The 22766-nt window shown below is 37.2% G+C and overlaps 1 protein-coding gene across 1 annotated transcript in view; it reads left to right on the top strand.

Annotated features, from left to right (window-relative positions):
* The window catches only part of cos (kinesin-like protein costa), a 171491-nt gene that overhangs the window by 404 nt on the left and 148321 nt on the right, over nt 1-22766 (top strand). The window contains exons 2-3 of the mRNA XM_089094032.1: nt 12636-12744; nt 20290-20458. Coding sequence (XP_088950158.1) covers nt 12712-12744; nt 20290-20458 — 202 coding nt within the window. The 5' untranslated portion in view covers nt 12636-12711. The remainder of the gene's footprint in view (nt 1-12635; nt 12745-20289; nt 20459-22766) is intronic.

Below are 22766 nucleotides of genomic sequence, written 5' to 3'. Positions count from 1 at the left end.
TTATTTAGCACAATTATTTAGTTATTTAGCACAATATTAATTTAGCTAGGATGATAGTGAAAATATCATTTGATGCCTTTTTTATGCTCTTTCATAATACAATAATTACTTCTGTTGCAAATTGCATCTTGAGCCCTTAAAGGGGCCCAAAGGTATTTCATTTTGTAACCATGCAAAGAAGTTATCAACACTTTGTTGTTCAAGATTAATATATTCAAAAAAATACTTATTTATAACAATTCAAACCTTATTTATTAGGCAACTCAATTCAAACTGTTTTCCTACTATTTCAGGTTTTTCATGCTGTCGACAAAAATAGCACTGAGTTTTGTGAAAACTTTGCCATCAACAACTCAGGGTAAATTCCAATTCAGGGCTGGCCTATATATTTGCACATTAGCAGGGTGGGTGGGGGGTGTAAAATTGAAGGTAAATTTGCAGTGGGCCATATAATTTAGCTTGGATGAAAGTGAAAACATCATTTGATGCTTTTTTATGCTCTTTCATAATTCATATAAAATACCTTTGGGGCCCCTTTAAGGGCTCAAGATGCAATTTGCAACAAATTATTGGATTATGAGATTATTGTATTATGAAAGAGCATAAAAAAAGGCGGTCAATATCTACCAAATCATATTATTGAGTTAGGACTAATTGGGGGGGGGGGGTTGAAATTCATTTCTGATAGGAATGCTTATTATATTCGTATATTATAGAATGCTATATTCGTATATTATTATATAATGCTTATTATATTATTCGTATATTCGCTTATTATAGTCCCCTGCTCATGACAGGGGACTTCAACCTCCCAAACGTGTCTTGGGTAGATGGCCAAGGTATGACCAAGTCAAGCCTTGAACAAAACCCATTAGTACAAGCCCTCTCCGACAACTTTCTATACCAAACAGTAACTATGCCCACAAGAATGCGCCCAGGACAAAATCCCTCCATACTGGACCTAGTCATAACGAATGACCCAGAAAAGGTGAACAACTCACACACTCTCAGTCCAATTGGCTCAAGTGACCACATGCCAGTTCTCTCATCTATTCAACTCAACTCCAAACCATCAAAATATACCAAGCAATCCTTTACAAATTACAAGATGATGGTGAAAGAGCTGTTCGATGCTAACCTGGAAACACTTATATCAGAAGATGTCGAAGCCTCATGGCTAACTCTAAAAAAGACCTTACTAGAGAGCCAAGCCAAACACACTAGCGTAACATGGAAAAAGAAACCCAAAACTCTACCTTTCCTCACCCCAAAAATCAAGAAACTACGCAACAGGAGGAAAAAACTTTGGGAGAAGTACATGAAACAAAAGAATACAGCTTTGTACGAGCAGTACAAAACTGCAAGGAACCTCCTCAGAAAAGAAACTAGAAAACTGACCTCAAACTACGAAGAACGACTGGCCAAAAACGTCAAGGAAAACCCAAAATTATTCTGGAAATACATCTCTCATAAGAAGCCAGGCAGACACACCGTACCAGACCCGGTAAACAACAACTCTATATCCTCTTGCTCCTCTGAAAAGCAAACCTGCTTAATCAGCAGTTTGCCTCAGTGTTCTCCATGGATGACCCCCAATCAACCCCCCCACCAGCAGAACAGGCTCACACTCCCTTTCCGATGGTACACTCACCAGTCACAATTGAAGATGTAACCAAACAGCTTAAGGACATCAATCCCAATAAATCAACGGGACCTGATGGTCTCAGCCCACGACTGATGAAGGAATTAAGCCCTGCAATATCAGCCCCACTGGTAAAACTATTCAATCTGTTGCTTGCACAAGGAAAGCTTCCTGGGGACTGGAAGAAGGGAATAGTCATCTCAATTCACAAGAAGGGTAGCAAAACTTCTGCAGCAAACTACAGACCTATCAGCCTTACATGTGTGGCATGCAAGGTCATGGAGAAAATCATAAACAAGCGTATCATTAACCATCTTGAGGCCAACTCACTTATCAGCAGTAGTCAGCATGGTTTTCGCTCAAAGAGATCGGTGGACACAAACCTTCTTGAGTCATATAGTCTTGTAACTGACCTACTAGAGAGAGGATTACCTGTGGATATTATATTGTTAGACTTAGCCAAAGCATTTGACAAGGTTTGTCACCGATACCTCATTCACAGGCTACTTACTCTATCTGTTAGTCCACAAGTGGTCAGTTGGACAGAGGACTTTCTGAGGGACAGAACACAGCAAGTGAAAGTGATAACTGGACCAAATAGCCATGTCCTTTCGGACGAAATCAAAGTCACTAGTGGGGTTCCCCAGGGCAGCGTCCTGGGCCCCACCCTGTTTAACATCTACATAAATGAGCTACCCCTCATCACCAGCAACAAAACCACCCTATATGCGGATGATTTGAAACTCATAGGTCCTGCCAACACCTATTCTTCCATCCAATCCCTCCAAACTGATCTCAACCACATGTGCTCCTGGGTCAAAAGATGGCTGCTGGAATTCAACGCAGAAAAATGCAAGGTCATACACTTCAGACACAAAAACCCCAAACATCAGTACCTCATAACCCAAAATTCTGGAAGTCACCACACAATTGAGCCTGTCCAGGAGGAGAGTGACCTTGGCGTCATCGTTGACTCCCAGTTGAAATTCAGCTCCCACTCACAGAAAATCTCAGACAAAGCTAGTAGAGCCCTAGGCATCATCAAACACAGCATCACCAGTAGGAGTAAACACGTAATCACCAAACTCTACAAAGGATTAGTAAGACCTAGACTGGAGGTGGGGACGATACTGGCCACCCCTTGATTCAAAAAGGACAAGGCAGTTCTTGAGCAAATCCAACGAAGGGCCACTAAGATGATTGTCGGCATGGAAAACAAGACATACAGTGAACGGCTGAAGGAACTCAACCTCCCCTCCTTAGTATACAGACGGAAACGTGGAGACATGATCCAGGCGCACAAACTCCTCTCAACCAATCAAGAAAATGAGATCCTGGAGATCGACACCTCCCACAAAACACGAGGACACCTTAGACGAATCCGCAAACATCACGCTACAACTGGAGCAAGATGCAATTTCTTCTCGAATCGGATTGAGAACCTCTGGAATAACCTCAAGGAGGACACTGTGGCTGCTGAATCAACAGATGCTTTCAAACGCCATCTGGATGCTGAGTGGAAAGATACACCATGGAAGTTTGACTGGGAAGCACCAGAATCTTCCACCAGAACTTAACCAACTACAACAGTCATCATAAGGAGTGATTCAACAGGATCGAAAGTCCTTATTTCACTCCAAGCTGTGATTTAAGGTAATTTAAGGTAATAAAAAAAGGCATCAAATGGTGTATTCACTTTATTCCTAACTCAATAATATGATTTGGTAGATATTGACCAAAAAGGCATCAAATGACATTTTCACTTTCATCCTAGTTACCTAAATTATTGTGCCACCTGCAAATTTACCACTTTTAGTAGGCTAACAAATCCTGGTTAAAAGCAAAAACATCATTTGATGCCTTTTTATGCTCTTTCGTAATTCAAGAATTGCTTCTTTTGCAAACTGCTATTGAGCCCTTAAAGGGGCCCTAAAGGTATTTTATATGAATTATGAAAGAGCATAAAAAAGTATCAAATCAAGTTTTTACTCTCATCCTAGCTAGATTATATGGCCCACTGCAAATGTATCATGAACTTTAAGAAAATGTATCATAAACTAGAAATTTACCTATATTTGCACATTAGGTGGGGCTGGTAGTGAAAACATCACTCCCAGCCCCAGATGAAAATCATCTAAAAATTTTGATTTGATGTGTTTGGGGAAACAGTGGGCATGAGAGTCTTGAGTCTTGATTGAGAGTTCAGAGGAGACACTTCTCCTGTGATTCATGTAATTTCGCAACCTAACCTGTGAACAAAAATGTAATTAATTCATGTTTTTGATAAGACTTCTCTTGTGAATTATTTATAATCTGGATACCAGCAATTTTGCAACCTAACCTGTGAACAAACCGTGAATAATTCCTGTCTTGGATAAGACTTGTGGATACTTTGACTTAAGGTGACACATTAATCTATTTAACTTTTTTAAAATAGTGAATATTTAAATTTTTGGCAACTGATTAGTAAACACTAAACCAGATTACTGGTACTTTTCTCGTTATTGTTGACTATTTTAAATTTATTGTGAAACAATTTCTAATTAGTGTTCGAATTTGTGATTTTGAATAGCTCAAATGTTTGGAAAAAAGGAGCCTCCAAAACAACCTCCTCATAGGGATATGAGTAAGTCACCATTTCAACCATCTTCAAAAGCCCTTGCTAAAACCCCCCCTAATGCTGCGACTATACCAGCGACCTCTCTGAAGAGTATTCATACCCTAAACATGGATACCACCCAATGTCCATCACCCTCAACAACTGATACTGAAAAAGATGAAGAAGGCTTTAAGATAGTAAACTCGGCTAAGCGTAGAAGACAGAGAACAAAAAGTCCACCAGATTCAGCAATAATACATCTAACCGATACCACGAACAACTCTTCAAGAAATCCAGCCGATTCCCCGGTAATTATTCAACTAGTTCCCCAATCTGATAATTGCTTGTTTACCAACCGTGATCTACCAAAGTTGCGAGTTTCCCTCTTCAAGACCATTCGTTGCAACTTTAATATGAATATAAACAGATCAGGATCCCTAGATATCCTTTTGAACGATCCCACATCAGTGAAAAAGGTAATGGAGCTAAAAAGTGTTGAAAATGCTGTTGTCACAGCCCACCTGTGGTCCCCAAGCCCAATAAAAACAAAGATAGTGCTCTACAATATCCCTATATCATTTCTAAACTCGGACCTGATGGAAGCATTGATGAATGGAAAAGGTGAATGCATTCCGGTCTCTAGTGTTCATACCCTTGGTCGCGAAACCACTGAAACCTCAAACTTTAAAACTGTGTTGTTTGAGCTTCAAGGACAATTTAATATTGACAAAGTGTTCCTCTTTGGCCAACAAAAATCTTTCAAGCCTTACAAAGAAAAGCCATTACAGTGTATTAAATGTCTAAAGCTTGGTCACTCAGATAAATACTGTAGAGAGGATTCCAACATTTGTAAGATTTGCCTTGGCAAGGACCATAATGAGTCAAACTGTCAATTTGACCCAATATGTACTAATTGTAAGGGCAAACACCAGTCCCTAGATAAAGGAAGCTGTCCCAAATATAAACAAAGGGCAGAGATACTAAGAATAGCAAAAGAGCAACAACTTCCAATCCCTTTTGTAGCAATGCAAGTCCCAAGGACACCAAGAGTCCCCCGTCCCCCAACAGGCCCCAGGCAACCAACAGCCCCTGAACCACCAACAGGCCCCAGGCAACCAGCCGCCCCCAGGACACCCAGAGTTCCCAATGCTTCCCCTAGGGTTGAAAATTTTCAGAATAATCTCATCCGAGACAAAACTAATGCATGGTTCCCCTTGATAGCAAGTGCCCCCCAAAAAAACCTGAAGAACCACCTTTCGGAAAATCCTACGCAAGGAAAGACATCAAAACCGACAAAGCTACCTGGAATTACTCCCCACAGATTTCACACAGTTTCTCCAAATGCTTTGGAAGATGAATCAAACGTGTACTTTAAATTAGCCAGCTTTACAGTTACCTCTATGCTCATCTCCCAATTAGAGTTACCCAATCAGTTGAAATGCATTATTCTGAAGAATTTGGCAAAAACTCACTTTGGCGAGACCATAGTTTCCGAAGCAGAAATTCAAATTGAGAGTGTTTTAAGCCAACATAGGCTGATTGAGTCACAATCAGAACGCCTGACGACTATTTAATGTGTGACTTTTGTTTTTAACTAATTTATCCCTTTCCAATAACAGTGTTTTTAATTATCCCGATATAGATGATAATCAGCATGCCAACCCTATAAGCAGCCCCCCTGGTACCTTAACAAATGCTAGTTGTAAATACCTTGATATTTTCGATTTTGCTACTAATGTGAAGCCAAAAGTAGTAAATAATAATTCCCTTAATGTTCTTTGTTTCAACATCAGAAGCATCCGGGATAAGTGGCTCAAGTTTAAAGATTTAATTTCAATTAATGGTGTCTGCCCTTTCGATGTAATAGGATTAACAGAGACATGGCTTTCCGATAATGATGACACTAGTGATTTTTTACTCCCTGGTTACCAAATAATCCATATGCCCAGGAGATTGACTAAGTGTTCTGGTGGTATCTCACTTTACATCCGTTCGAATGTAAATTTTACCAGGCTATCAGAGTGCGAATCTATTTTCTCTACACAACTAAATCTCAGATGTATTTATTCAATAATTGTAAGCATAGTTATCGGCCAAAATTCCTATATACTCTCCTTATTTTATAAACCTCCTCCATTTCCGACCTCATGTTTTTGTAATCTGTTTGATGATTTTTCTAATTTTATTAACCTACCCCATAAAAAGGCAATAGTTCTTGGGGACTTTAATTGCAACCTACTCAATGTTGGTAAAAATATTGAATCTGACACTTTTTTTGAATCGGTAACCGCGAGTGGTCTTCTACCCACAATTTTTTTCCCCAGTAGAGTCGATCCAGTGAGATCAACTTCAACAATAATTGACAACATTTTTTTATACACTTCCCTGGGAAATGACCTGTCCTCAAATATAGTATTTTCGGATCTGTCAGACCATTTTCCTATTTACTTGTCTCTACCTTCGCAACCACTACCTCTACGTTCTAGAATTAATATCCCAACACCTACTAGAAACTACAGTTCTGCAAATATAAACCATTTCATCGATTGCCTAAGAACCACTGACTGGTCCGATGTCTTAAATTGTCACGAGGTAAATTCTGCCACAAATGGTTTTGCGCAAAGGCTAAGTGAGATTATCCATTCAACTTTTCCTATTCGTAAACCTAACCGGAAAAATATCCCTATTTGCCCCTGGATGTCACATAGCCTCATTGTCTCCTCATATCGTAAAAACAAATTATATAAGTTAGCCTGTAAGACCAGTAGTGATATTGACCTATCAAATTATAAAAATTATAAAAACTTATACACTAAACTCATCCGTGAAGCGAAGAAAAATTATTATTATACAAAAATTCTCCACCCTTAATGATATACTTTCAAAAAATAGAAAATCAAAGTCTATACCTATTCGCCTTAAAGACACAAATGGTAGATTAATTGACCCTTTACATGCACCTGATGCATTTAATTATTATTTTTTGAATGTTCCTCATACTGACTCCCGCTCCTCCTCACAGGCTGTATTCCCTTGCTTCAATTTTATATCCATGTTTTTCTGCCCAACTGATAGCAATGAGGTACTTCAAATCATCGGTTCTCTCCCTAATAGTTTTACTCCTGACTGTCTTGGATTAAGTAATAAGCTCCTGAAGACCATATCTCCTTTTGTCTACGAGCCCATCAAGCATATTGCCAACCTATCTTTAACCCACGGAGTTTTCCCTGATTTACTAAAGTCAGCCATTGTTATTCCAGTTCTTAAAAAGGGCGATCCAACTGAGATAGGTAATTATCGTCCAATCTCAATTCTTCCTGTTATATCCAAAGTGCTCGAGAGAATCATCTTCAGACGTCTGTCTCCCTTTCTGTTTGACAGTCAGCATTCCGCATCCTTGATTTCTCCTCACCAATATGGCTTTAGGCCGAAATTCTCACCTTCTCATGCTCTAATTGACGCCACACAGTTCATACGCTCACAACTCGACCTTAAAAAAACTGTATTGGGCTTATTTTTGGATTTTTCTAAGGCCTTTGACATGGTCGATCATAGTATTTTAATAAGTAAATTAAATAGTTACGGTATTCGTGGTGTTCCCCTCTCTTGGTTTGATTCTTATCTATCTGGAAGGGTACAGAGTGTGAGCCTGGGTGGAGTATCCTCTCAGCCCTTACCTGTTCGGAGGGGTGTCCCGCAAGGCTCCGTTCTGGGCCCTATTTTATTTCTCCTGTATATCAATGATCTTGTTATAGACCTGGGCCCTTCAGTGTATCCTGTATTATTTGCTGATGACAGCAACTTCTTCATCACTGGCACCACTCTACCATTGGCAGTAACCTCTGCCCAAGTCCTTCTGAACAGAGTCCAGGCGTGGTGCCTTACGAATAACATGACCATTAATAGCACAAAAAGTCAAATAGTGTTATTCAGAACCCCCTACAACAAAGACGTTATTCAACCTGCTCTTGGTCTCAGGTACTCCTCCGACATCATCCCACAAGTGGAGGTTGCCAAGTTTCTTGGTGTATTTATTGACTCATGCTTGTCATTCTCTAATCATATTTCTTACATAACAGCAATAATTTTGAGACAAGTAGCTATGATTAACCGTGTGAATTATTTTCTTCCTCCTGACATCCTAGTTACCCTCTATTATTCCTTTATTTTTCCTTACCTTTCTTATTGCGGATCAGTTTGGGGAAATACAAAACGGTCCTTCATTAAAAAACTCAAATTTGCCCAAAACCGCGCCATTAAAGCAGTTTTTCGGCTTCCCCGTCTATATCCAACTCGTGATTTGTATTCAGATTTTGGCATAGCTCCACTTGATCAAATCATACAAAAACTAAATTTATCGCTTGCTTACTCTGCTTTCCACAATAATCTTCCACCTCAACTCCTAACCTATTATAATATTAATAATTCGGAAGCCCACTGTCTCCGTTCATCCAATAGAGCCTTTAAAATTCCTAAATGCGTTTCTAGTGCTGCCCAGCAATCTCCCATTTACAAATCTATTATTCAATGGAACAAAATTCCCTCCAGTGTTGAACTAGCCACAAGTTTCTGCAAGTTGTATAAAAATGTAACAAAACTTGATGGTATAATTTAATATTTCCATTTTTAACAAATTTGGTCTAATTAGCCCTTTTTTATTCTTCTATTTTTTTTTTCTCTTTCAGTGTTACTTTAATTTTTTTTTCTCTTGGTCCTTAACAAGTTATCTTCTAGGATCTTTATTGTTATTAATGTTTGTGTTATGTTTTTATTCGAATTGAATTTGAATTGAGAGGGGGGTTAGTTGCCCTCTAATCACTTTCAACTACTAAAAAAGGCACTAGCCCTTTCAATTTCCAATCAAATGAGCCCTTTTGAAGTTTCTATGACAAGACTTTCAATAAAAACCTAACATGCCCCCAGGGCATAACTTTCAACCCTCGCCAGTAGGGGTTGTCATCCTCAAAGACCTAATTTCCAGAACTTTCAACTACAATGAAGAAAATTGCTATCTCAAAATTTGGATTTGATGTTTTGGGAAATGGTGGGCGTGAGAGGGGGGTTATCTTCAAAAACATAATTTCCAGACTTTTTAACTACATTGAACAAAATGGCTATCTCAAATTTTGATTGGATGTGTTTGGGGAAAGAGTGAGTTTGAGAGGGCTGCTACTTTTACTCCACTCTTTTTCGACTATTCAAATGGGCACAGACCCTTTTAATTATCAATCAAATGAGCCCTTTATGAAGTTTCTACGACATTACTATCTATAAAAACCTTATCTGCCCCCAGGGCATAACTTAAAACCCATGCCCCAAGAGATCTGAGGGGTTATCATTCTCAAAGACCTAATTTATAAAACTTTTAACTATGTTGAACAAAATGGCTATCTAAAAATTTTGATTGGATGTGTTTGGGGGAAAACATGGGCGTGATAGGGGGGTTAGTTGCCCTCAAATCACTTTTGACTATTAAAAATGGCACTAGCCCCTTGAATTTCCAATTGAATGAGTCCTTTTTCAAGTTTCAACAACAAAGCTTTCAATAAAAACCTTATATGCCACCAGGGCATAACTTACAACCCTTCCCCTGAGGGCTGTGGGGGGAGTGTCATCCTCAAAGATATAATTTCTGGATCTTTCAACTGCTTTGAACAAAGTGGCTATCTAAAAATTTTAGTTGGATGTGTTTGGATAAATGGTGGGTGTGGAAGGGATGTTAGTTACCTTCCAATCACTTTTGACTATTAAAAAGGACACTAGCCATTTCAGTTTCCAATCAAATGAGCCCTTTTGGAGTTTCTACAACAACTCTTTCTATAAAAAACCTTATATGCCCCCAGGGCATAACTTACAACCCTTTCCCTGAGGGCTATGAGGGGGTTGTCATCATCAAAGACCTAATTTCCTGAACTTTCAACTATGTTGAAGAAAGTTGTTATCTCAAAATTTGGATTGGATGTGTTTTGGGAAATGGTGGGTGTGAGAGGGGGGTTAGTAGCCCTCCAATCACTTTTGACTATTTAAAAGGGCATTAGTCCTTTCAATTTCCTATTGAATGAGCCCTTTTTGAAGTTTCTACTACAACGCTTTCTATATAAACCTTATATACCCCAGGGCATAACTTACAACCCTTGACCTGAGGGCCATGAGGGGGTTGTCATCCTCAAAGACATAATTTCCGGACCTTCCAACTACATTGAACAAAATGGCAATCTCAAAATTTTTATTGCACGTGTTTGGGGAAATAGTGGGCGTGAGAGGGGGGTTACTTGCCATCCAATCACTTTTGACTATTAAAAAGGGCATTAGCCATTTCAGTTTCCCATTGAATGATTCCTTTTTGAAGTTTCTACAACAACACTTTCTATAAAAAAAAACTTATAGGCTATGCCCCCAGGGCATAAATTTCAACCCCTGCCCTGAGAGCTGTGGGGGGAGTGTCATCCTCAAAAACAGAATTTCCAGACTTTTTAACTACATCGAACAAAATGGCTATCTCAAATTTTTATTGGATGTGTTTGGGGAAATTGTGGGTGTGAGAGGGGTGTTAGTTATCATCCCCTCACTTTTGACTATTAAAAAGGGCACAAGCCCTTCTAATTTCCAATCAAATGAGCCCTTTATGAAGTTTCTACGACATTGCTGTCTATAAAAACCTTATATATCCCCAGGGCATAACTTACAACCCTTGCCCTGAGGGATCTGAGGGATTATCATCCTCAAAGACCAAGTCTCTAAAACTTTTAACTACGTTGAACAAAATGGCTATCTAAAAATTTTGAATGGATGTGTTTGGAGGAAAAGGTAGGCTTGAGAGGGGGGTTAGTTGCCTTCAAATCACTTTTGACTATTAAAAAGGGCACTAGCCCTTTGAATTTCCAATCAAATGAGCCTTTTTTGAAGTTTCTACGGCAAAGCTTTCTAAAACAAACCTTATATGCCCCCAGGGCATAACTTACAACCCTTCCCCTGAGGGCTGTGGGGGGGGGGGTGTCATCCACAAAGATATAATTTCCGAACCTTTTAACTACTTGGAACAAAATAGCCGTCTCAAAGTTTTGATTGGACGTGCTTGGATAAATTGTGGGCGTGGACGGGGTGTTAGTTGCCTTCCAATCACTTTCGACTATTAAAAAGGGCACTAGCCCTTTGAATTTCCAATCAAATGAACCCTTTTTGAAGTTTCTACGACAATGCTTTCTATAAAAAATCTTATATGCCCCAGGATGACAGGGGGGGTTGTCATTGTTAAAAACCTAATTTCCGGAACTTTCAACTACGTTGAACAAAATGGCTATCTAAAAATTTTGATTGAATGTGATTGGGAAAAAGGTGGACTTGAGAAGTTGCCCTCCAATCAGTTTCGACTATTAAAAAGGGCACTAGCCATTTGAATTTCCAATTGAACAAGCCTTTTTTGAAGTTTCTACAACAACACTTTTTATAAAAAAAAATCTTATATGCCCCCAGGGCATAACTTACAACCCTTGCCCTGAGGGCTGTGGGGGAGTGTCCTCCTCAAAAACATAATTTCTATCTGGAAATCAACTATGCTGAACAAAATGGCTATCTCAAAACTTTGATTGGATGTGTTTGGGGAAATGGTGGGCATAGAAGGGGTGTTAGTTGCCTTCCAATCCCTTTTGACTATTAAAAAGGGCACAAACCAGTCTAATTTCCAATCGAATGAGCCCTCCTGTGATACAAAGTGCCCAGGTCTAAGACCAAGAAAAAACAAAATAAGTAATACATTGTGCCAACATTGTTCTTTATTTAGGCAGCGCTATTGTGCTGCCCATAACTCCAAATATATAAAAATCATTAATTTCAATGTTACCCATCATAAGCTACAAGCCTAAGAAGATTGGAAGTCACCCCCCAAAAGTCAAACAATCTTAAGGAAAATCTCACCATCAGATTCCACATATCAGAAAACCCTACTGTAGTGGTTTATGCTCAATATATTTTTCTTTCTTTCTTTATAGCATATTATTATTTTGGCAGCATGTCTTTTCATCCTCTTTTCCCTATTGATCACTGTATATTAATTAGGGCTCTTTTTATCTATGGTTCCTAGGCACATAGTTAGCCCAGTATCAAAGAGTTCCTGTATAATCATGTTTTTTCAGTTCACTTATTAGTAAACCTCTAGGGTTATTTTACTATGTAGCTTGCTAGTTCTTATGCAAGTCCTTGGACGAAATGGCTGAAGTAGGGTTAAGAAAAAGCTTCAGATATTGTTTTGACTTGTCCCTCACTCAGTATTGACATTGGTTGCTTTCAGCACTCAAAGCTATGTCACAATATTTTTATGGCTGATGAATAGCATCAGAAAAGGAGCAGTAATAATTACTGCCATTAATTATGTGTTCTATACTTGTTCTTTTTTAGGTCCAGATTCTTGGAGATTCTGCCTAATTTATCGAATTCCTGGGTATTTTCAAAGAATGGAGAAAAGAAAGAAGAAATGAGCCAAAGTAACGTCGAAGTTGCAATCCGTGTGAGTTCAGGTTTAGGTTAAATTATCTACTATTTGAATAATTTTTTCTATAAGTGCATTCTATTTTTGAAAAGACAAGCATGTTTGATTTTCTAACTTCTATGGCCTGCCAATCTTCAATATGTGACTTACCTCTAGGTTAACCCCCCAATACAGATTAACTAACAGATTTCACTGAAGATTACAATCGCAAATCAGGACAATTTAGGGACGTAAGGACTGCGAAGTAATATTACAAATGAAGAAATAATAGAGTCTCAGTGTACAGGTATAGAGGGATAGAAATAACTTCTTTGGCATGCCTGCACAGAAGGTAGAAGAGGTCTTCTCACCAGACTGGTTTATAGCATTCTTGGGAAAATTGAATATTTATGCAGATGAAGAGTCTTCTGATGCCCGCTTTTTTTATCTGATGCATAGTCTTTAAGATGTAACACTTAAGGAGTTCACACTGTATTTTTTTTTTTAAAGAGGCCCTTTGAACTGACCATATTTTGAATTTAGAGTCACTCTGATTCCAAAGAGGTGTAATATGTCTGCGTAGCTCACTTGTAGCTTAACTCAGAGAGGCTCCATAGGTACTAACTTCGAAATTTGTTTGTTCAATTCCTCATTTTAAATATTCTGTTTCAAAGAAACTATGGTTCTGGTATTTTTTTAACTTTTTTTTTCGGAGCTAGGTCAATATTTATTTTAATATTCGTGAAAGCATTAACATGAGCTGCTTAAACAATTAAATCAAACGATTTTGGTTTCCCGTAAGTCAGATCCGTATGCAGTAATCGCGTTTCAGTTCCTTGCAAGCTTTTGTACTCTCTGTGTGTTAGTGAATAGAGCATGGCATATGATTTTAGTCATAATTGAACTAAAGAAAACAAGTTATTTCAACTGAAAGTAAGGAGCAACATTAAAACTAAAAACGAATAGAAATCAATGCGTATATGAGGGGCTTGCCCCCTATTCAGTACCTCCCTCTTTACGCTAAAGTTTGACTTTTTGTTCAAATTATTTAAGAATGACTGCTAATACACAAGGACCGTTTAATTAGGATAATAAGCTTTTTAAAACTTTAAAAACACTTTAGCGTAAAGAGCAAGGTACTGAGGAGGGGCAACTCCCTCGTATACGAAATAATTTCTGTTCGTTTTAAGTTTTAATGTTGCTCCTTGCTTTCAGTTGAAAAAACTTGCTTTGTTTTTTTGTTTAATTTCTTAAAGTTTTATAATTAATGCTGGGAAATCCAGCTCCCCTCCCATGGAAAATTCTCTTCCCCCACGAAAACTTTTCCATGGAAAAATCCTCCCACGTAAGCGCCCTCACCAGGACCCCCCCCCCCTCGAAAATATCTTTATACTTCCCAAAAGCCAATACTAAAAACATTGCTTACAATATGTAAGCAATGGGCAAAGTTCATACCTTGTAGCCTTTCCCCTGGGGCTGTGGGGGGGGGGGGCTTCCTCAAAGACATAGTCATCCTCAAAGACATAGTTATTAGATCTTTTGACCATGCTGAAGAATATAGCTATCTCAAAATTTTGATCGGGCCCCTGGGAAAAACAAAACGAAAAACAAACAAATAAACACGCTTCCGTGATCTCGCTTCTGGCAAAAAATTCTAAGTTTCGCATTTTTGTATAGAGGAGGTTGAAACCTCTACAGTAGGATTTTCTGATATTCTGAATCTCATGGTACGATTTTCATTCGGATCCCTCGATTTCTTTGGGGTGTTCGTGAATTTTATATATTTTGATTAAGCATCAAAATTTGATTCTTTTGATATATCTATTATTATCAAGACTCTGTTTCTTGCAGTTTATATTACTATTGATCTGCATCGCTCCTTACTTACAGTTCGTTACCACGAACTCTTTGATACCCGTAGAAATTTAAAGTGAAGGTCTTTAGGTAAGATTTAATCTTGTTTGTGCTGTTGGATTTCGTTGGCAGTTTCTTTTTCAGCTCACCCGTATCCAATACTTAGGATGAAAATTAGTGGTTTCGATTGGAAATTTGGGCTCAAAACGGAAACACTCCATTGCAGGAACTAGTATTGTAATATTAAAAATAAAGCACAGGACTTTTGTTAATTGCCCCCCCCCCCCCGGGTGGGGGGTCAAAGTCCATCAGCGAACCCCTTCTTTTCAGGTCGTATTTTGCAACAACCTGAAGTGTTTAACCTAAATACGCCCCTTTGAGGAATTCATCAAACCGGGTTGTTCCCTGCCCAAAAATAATATGATCACCTACTGAAATTGTCCAAACGGTCTCCTTTGTTAATTGGATTCTATATCTTATTCTGAATCAAAAGACCATAGAATAAAAAATAGGAAAAAAATAACCAAACAAATAACATAAAAATACTATACATACATAGCATAGCTGTTATCGGGAGGCTCATGCAATTTTTGCCAAAACCACAATATACGCTGTATCTGATCTAAAGAGTTGCTCACGTAGAGAACCAGGGAAAAATAGATGGATCTTATTAGACGTCTGCAGATGAAGATTCTCATACAGCCTTGTAGTACTGATGTAACGAGGCAATTTATGCAGAAACTGTAGGCGGTCATTCTGTGCGACTTTGAGATGTTGTAGATCATGTAATGCATGATAACAGACAAGAAGCAATCCAATAACATTAGTACAATGGGAAGGAGAAAGAAAATTTTGAACATCAATCCAGAACTGACTAAACTGATTACCTCTGAGATAAACTAACCTCACGTTAAAGTGAATGTGAGTGTCATCAAGTAGATCCCTATTGGAAATAAAGCCAAGGTAACGGAATTCCCCAAGAAAGGACAGATTATTACTACACTATCCAATCGATGGGATAAGGGCTATCCAAGATTGCCATGAAGGAAAACATGCGGACTCTTTCTTTGTGGAGAGTTACAAAACCCCATGATCAGTAACATAACTCTCACAAACCTCTTTCATCATATTAAGCATACTGAATGACGCATTAAGGTCGTGGGCATACTTTAAATGTTTAAATTTTTAGTCACAATCATCGGAAGAGAAATAAAACTGTGAATCCTTGCTTGGTTTCAAGTAAGAGTGCTTTCCCAAATATGTAGAGCGTCTAATCTTTAGAATAAGCTTTGTCCAACCATAAAGGGATAATATGAGTCTGACTAATTTTTGATCTGACGTATGCATGGAGCTGTTGAGTTATTATACCTTTGAAATAGGTTGAGAAAGCTTTGTCTTGTATAACTTATTTGTATTCGTTTTTTATTTGATTTAATTTTACTTCTCGTGAAAAAAACAACAACGAAGAATCATAAAATGATTGCTATATTCCGAGTCATAGAATGTAATATTATGCATGTATTAGGTTGTTTGAGTTAAATGCGGTTCTTAGCTTTACCCCATGGCCCCCCATAATGCTTAATTGTTTAAAATAAAAAAATATTACGTTACGTATATACAAGTCTATCTTTTGTTGTATTTCCATTTTTGTCATCATTGTCATCGCAGCATTCTTCGCAAGTTTGGGTTTTGATTTGTTGCTGATTAATTTTTGTATTGGGTTTATGGCTAATTATTGTACCACTGTGTCGTAAAAAAGGATAGAGAAATACTACTTAATATTTTGGTAGCGGAAGGACTCCCCTCAGGAGAGTACATGGCCCCTTCTCTGATAAAATTAGGTATTTAAACCTCTAAGTTGGACCAAATGTTCTCGTATGGTTTCTGATTCGATCAGCATTATTGAATTGAATTGAATTTACTGAAAAAAAAAACAAACAAGAAATATATAAATTTTCTGCAAAATCCACAGTATTTTACATACACAAACAACAAAATACTTCAACTTAGTCTCCCCCGTATTTTCAACTTAAAGTAAGGAGCAAAATTAAAACTTGAAACGAACAGAAATTACTGTGTATATGAGGGGATTGCCCCTCTTCAACACAATTCCCTGCCCTTCAGGTTAATTTTTTTTTAGTTCTTTTAGAAAAGTTTCTAATTGTTCTAATCTAGTTTTACCTTTTTTTTCTTACCCTTGTGTTTCAGGGGTCGTTCTTAAAGGATAGGGACAAAATTCAAACTTCAGCCTAAAGAGCAATGTGTTGAGGGAGGGGTCAACCCCCCTCCCTTGTTTGTGTAATGATTTCTGTTGGTTTTGAGTTTAAATGTTGCTCCTTACTCTCAGTTGAAAAAGCTGGTTTTTAAATTTAATTTCTGATCGTTTTTTAAATAATGCTAGGAAATCTGGCTCCATCTCCACGGAAAATCCTCCCTCTCCACGGAAATATCTTCTAGATAATCCAATCCCGATGTAAAGTTACCCCCGACAATTATCTTTAACATCTCCACGCGTAAAATTGAGTCGGCAAAGAGAAAGCAAGACATAAAAAGAGTTTCGTATAGGAATTCTAGCAAATTCCCCCAGTTTCAAATTTTCATTGAAAAGTTCACCCCCTTGAAACTTTATTCCCCGTGGAAAATCCTTCCCGCGGAAAATCACCCAACGGAAAATCCCCCGCCCCACCGGAAAAACTATTCATACTTCCTAATAACAAATACTGTACGTAAACAATGGGTGAATTTTATAACTCAGACCTTTCCCCAGGGGCTGTAAGGGGTCATGTTATCTCCAAAGTTATAGTTATTGGGCCTTTCAACTATGCTGAACAAAACGGCTATCTCAAAATTTTGATCGGATAACTTTGGGAAAAAAGGGGCGGGGGAAGGGGCCTAGTTGCCCTCCAATCTTTTTGGTTACTTTAAAAGGGCACTAGAACTTTTAGTTTTGCTTGAATGACCTCTCTGGGATATTCTAGGACCGCTGGGTCGATACGATCGCCCCTGGGGATAAAGGTAAAAAGAAATAAACACGCATCCGTGATGTTTCTTCTTGCAAAAAATTCAAAACTTGTTGTAGATAGGAGCTTAAAACCTCTTCAGCAGGGTTCCAGGATATGCTGAACCTGATGATGTGATTTTCATTAGGATTCTTTGACGTTTAGGGGGTGTTTCCCTTCCTTTTCGAAAATCAGGCATATTGTCTCAGGCTCATAGCCTTTGACGGGTAATAGTAAACTTACTAAAACTTATACGTTTGGAATCAGCAGTTCTTTCGATACATCTATTGGTATCAAAATTTTGTTTTTTCTAGATTTTTGGTTACTATTGAGCCGCGTTGCTCCTTACGCACGGTTAGTTACCACGAACTGTTTGAAAGTTTCTCTGAATTTTATATTGAGCTCGAGAATCAATTGATTTATTTGTTATATATTCTGCTGCCGTAAGTATCTTGGGTGCCACGAATTGGACCAGAAATACCGCTAACCTTAGCACAACAAGAGGAAATGTAGGCCATTAAACGTCTTTTGCTAGCTAGAAAAGTCATTATGAAAATTGTATTTCGTCCAGGAAATAAAAGGGCTTTTCTGCAATCTGGTTCCTCGTAAAGTCCTGCTTACACCCATAGCTCTTTTATTTATTTATTAACACCACTGTATATAAATAACATAACAGTAAGATCAAAGCTTATTTATTTTTGGATTTCAAATGTAGCTTATTTATATAGGATTTCAAAGGGGGGAGGGGGGGTTGATTACATATATATATATATATATATATATATATATATATATATATATATACAGAGAAATAGCCGAAATTTCATAGTGGAGGGGGATCCACGAAGTGGCGGGACTATTTGAAATTTGCCGCAAAATTTTTTACCGCAAAGGGGCAACCTAACAGTTTTAGCACAGATTATCTATTAGGTTTCACAATAGTCTGTGGTTTTAGACAGTAATATTGCGCCATGAAGCGTCAAAACTTTTTCTTATTGTTTTTTTTTTATTGGTAAGGAAAAACCTTCCCTTTAATTTCCATTTAATTTTATTTTCCTATTAATTTTAATTTCATTTAATTTTTTCTCGTGTATGCTCTTTTTTAGGCCATAAAAATGTCATTTGAAATTTGATATAGGATCTTTGTTTAATAAATGGTGGAATAGGCCTATCCATGACCACTAAAGTTAGAAGTGTTAAGAAGCGTTTTTCGTGAAATTCTTAGTGAGTTTTCAGTAAATTGAATGACATCAGTCATTTTAGTCGCAAATCCAAAATTTTAGGGAGCTTTACGATTCAAACGCTCCTGTTATAAAATATTCTTCCAGACCTTTATATATATATATATATATATATATATATATATATATATATATATATATATATATATATATATATATATATATATATATATATATATATATATATATATATATATATATATATACATATATATATATATATCGGGGCGCGTACAAACAGCCCCTCTAATTTGATCTGCCATCAGCGGTCCTATTACCCCCTGGAACACGTATCTTGGCAGAAACTTTCTCAAAATGCCTTTGAAACCAATTCGAGACTTTGCAACCTACTTGTAATTCCTAAAAACATCAAATAATAACATTGCACTACTAATTACCGATTTTTATATATGTATTGGAACAAATTAATTAAAATTAGATTCTTTAAAATTTAGTGTTACAACGTTGAAGCTAAGTTTCGCGTTCAAGAGAAATCTGACTGGTCTACCCGTGAAAAAAATCGAATGTCGCTTATGTTTATAGTTGTTTAAATGTTCTCCGTAGCACTTGCATCTCGGTCCGGGTTTGTGTAATGGTTGAGATAGGGAATGATCATGCTGTCTTATATTTATATACAGTGTTTATAACCCACAAATGAACATAGACAATGACACTGCGGAGTTGTGGAAAATAGAAAAAAAAACACAATAATATCATAACGAACATATCATGCAATATCATAATCATAATCAATATCATAATCAAACCGTTTAACATTTCATACGAGATCAACAATATCATAATCAACACAACACAGAGTAAAATTGTGCGTCAATCCAAATATGACACACAGAGTATGCCGTCCATTTGACTCTCACCTCCAAAGCAGAGTTTTTGCAAGAAGGTATATTGTGGGAGAGAGAGATTTGCAGCTCAATAATTGTTTACACTTCAGAGGAAACTAAGGTCCAGAGAATCTTTATGGTTCCATTGCTGGAAATCATTTCAAGTTTACGAAAGTCATGAAACTATATCACAACTCTATGGCTTAGCTAAACTTTATATCTCTTAAGAGGGCGTTGGCCCTTGTAACACCCTGGCTACGCCCATTGCCTTTCTGGAATAATGTGTCAACCGTTTTACAAAGGAGATCCACAAAACTGTCGTAATTGGAAACAATATATAGGACCCAAGTACTTTATCAAATACTTTAACAAGCTCTGGAAAGATGCAATTTAAGCCCACGTGGTAGCGATGAAGCCCATTTGGCATGGCCGACATGGCTAGTAGGATTCAAAGACCATTTTCTCGTGGCTCTGTTTGAGCAGTGTATCTCCTCAAAAAGTAATTCAGGGGCGTGAATTGTTTTTGCACTGCATTTTCGTCAAAGATAATTGAGGGCTCACCGAGATTGCAATCTCTTTTACCCAAAGTTCTCATCAAATGTTAAGACTTAAAAATGAATTCTGATAGATCTTCTCTGTTTTTAGGTTGGATTGTCTTCTGGACAAGAAGATGTTATTCACGTCCTTCCTGAGAGAGGTATTGTCACCTTACCTGATACCAATGTAGAATTTGATTTCGCATTTTCTCATGATCAAGATCAAGAACTCGTATACAATATTACCACAGCTAACCTGATTGAAAATCTATTTCAAGGTTAGTATTTTAATATAGATAAACCTTTAAACTGTTGCATTAATGTTTATTTGTATTTTGATTAGAGAAAAGCATAATAAAAAATACAAATTTTAACATGAAAGTTGCTGGGGGATGGCATGCCTGTAGACAAAGAAAAATGGAAAAAGACAAATTGCTGCCTATAACGAGGAATGGAACATGGCTGTTTAATCCGACGAACCCTCTGGGAAAGTGTAAAAAGAAATTAGATTTAGAATCCTCTTGTGCCGTATAGAATTCCCCACCCCTGGTGTAAAACAACGACTTCACTCTTCCACGAAAATAACTCAAAGCTCTTAAAAAGTGCAATAAAAGGTTATTTCTTTCAACGGGACGTTTAAAAAACAGGGAGATTTATTGGTCAGGTTTAACAGTATGTTTTCATTTATCCCATGCTTATTGAGTTTTTGGCTTGTAGTACTCAAATTTTAGTGCTAATTTGCAATGCTGATTTAAATATTTCAATGCTCAGAGGTTTCAACAGGATCATTCCATGATAGCAACATATAGTTTACAAAATCAGCTTCTTTTATTGTTTAGATTCCGTCATGCCAGTGTCTGAAATATTAAAATATATTTTAAAGTAATAATCCTTTCGTCTTTTATAAGATACTTTTTCATAGATGTATTTACCTAAGGGTTCTAAGATCTTTTTATAGGAAATTCGTAACCCCCTACCCCCTCCCGCTTTCCTTGTCCAGGTAGGCTAATGAATATTAAATTTTATTTTACACTTCAAATATGTCTGCAGTAAGAAAGGAGATGTCACTCAAGGCGCCCGTGTTGCAGGATTGGTTCAAATATATTCGTCATAATGAAGGGAGGCTAAGGAATTATATCCCATCCCCTTCCCTCACTTTAAGGGTCTCTTGCTGAAATAACGCTTTGAACCCCCTACCCCCCCCCCCCCCCTAGAAAGATCCATTAGGCCCTTCCCTTAATATTTGATGCGCTACTGCTGTTACGCGGCACAAGTATATGTTGCTGCATACAAATTAACGAAACTTCAAATGAATCAGATGAGTCAATTGAAGTATAAACATTATTGTCTGAAATCATCATTTATTTTTTATTGGCTGGATATATCTTTAAGGCTGTTTAATATTTATAGATTTATTACCTGAATAGATCTTAGATAGCATAGAAAAGGTACTGCAACACACGAGTATTATACATCTAACGAACATGGTAGAAACTATGGTAACAATTAATTAGTTTAGATAGGCAGATCTAAATTACTTGTTTTGCCTGCCTCAAACACCTTATTGATTTTGATAGAGTGGTTTTGAATTTAGTGACCTTTAAATATTTGAAATCACCGTGAGAAGAAGATTTCTTTTTATGTGTATGTTTTTATTAGAAGTTTTTTTTCAGTTTTAGTTACTCTATGCTGAAGTCTGGGCCTTTTATTGATGTGTGATTTTTTTTTTTTAAAGAATAAACATAGTTATTATTATTATTTTGGCACGAGTTGTTCTTTACCTATTTTCTTCTACTTACTTATTTTCTACTTATTTTAGTTGTTCTTAGCTATCATTAACCGATTGAATAAAAAATCTAACTAATAAATGTTTTTGGCCGTTCTTGTGGTCCGGGAAAGATAACTTCGTAATATACGTTACTTGTGTAAATACTAAAATAGTTTTGTTGTGTTATTTAAATTTTGGCTGTATATTTTTGCAATGAGTATAGATTGATAGATATTAGATAGATATTTATTGCAATAAAAGCCACTTTGGGCCATGGCAAAAAAAGGAAATTCACACAAAATAATAGCACATGATTATAACACTCATAGCAAAGTATGGTAGCCTACATAACAATAACAACGCAAAATTACAAAACATTACAAAAACATAATAAAGCACACAATACCATTAAACTAACATAAATAGATAGATGTATGTTACATCTATCAAGGGCCATGACTACAAAAATAACAAACACGAAATCAACTTACACACATTTAACTATAAATTCCACACTCACCCCACCCCCTTTACAAAAATCTATCTCTATGTGACATACCCAATTTTATATACTTTGCTACCATTCTTATTGTCCAATAATTTTTTGATCCCATTGCTGAAACCAACCACTCACTTGTCCCCACATTGACAAAAAATAATCCCTTTCTTAAATCCTGTAATTCAGGACAAAAGGCCATGAAGTGAAGCAGATCCTCACCATTTTCTCCACACATAGGGCCAGAGTAAGGACCGCCCTTTACCCTTACCCTCCCTAAATATTTCCTCCTTTCTCCAAGTGCTAGAAAGTTACCCCTCCC

This window comes from Artemia sp. Qi Xiang Cuo, chromosome 9 (genome assembly GCF_049724085.1).
Source record: "Artemia sp. Qi Xiang Cuo chromosome 9, ASM4972408v1, whole genome shotgun sequence".
In the NCBI taxonomy this organism is placed as follows: Eukaryota; Metazoa; Arthropoda; class Branchiopoda; order Anostraca; family Artemiidae; genus Artemia; species Artemia sp. Qi Xiang Cuo.
This window is presented reverse-complemented; position numbering and strand designations above follow the sequence as displayed.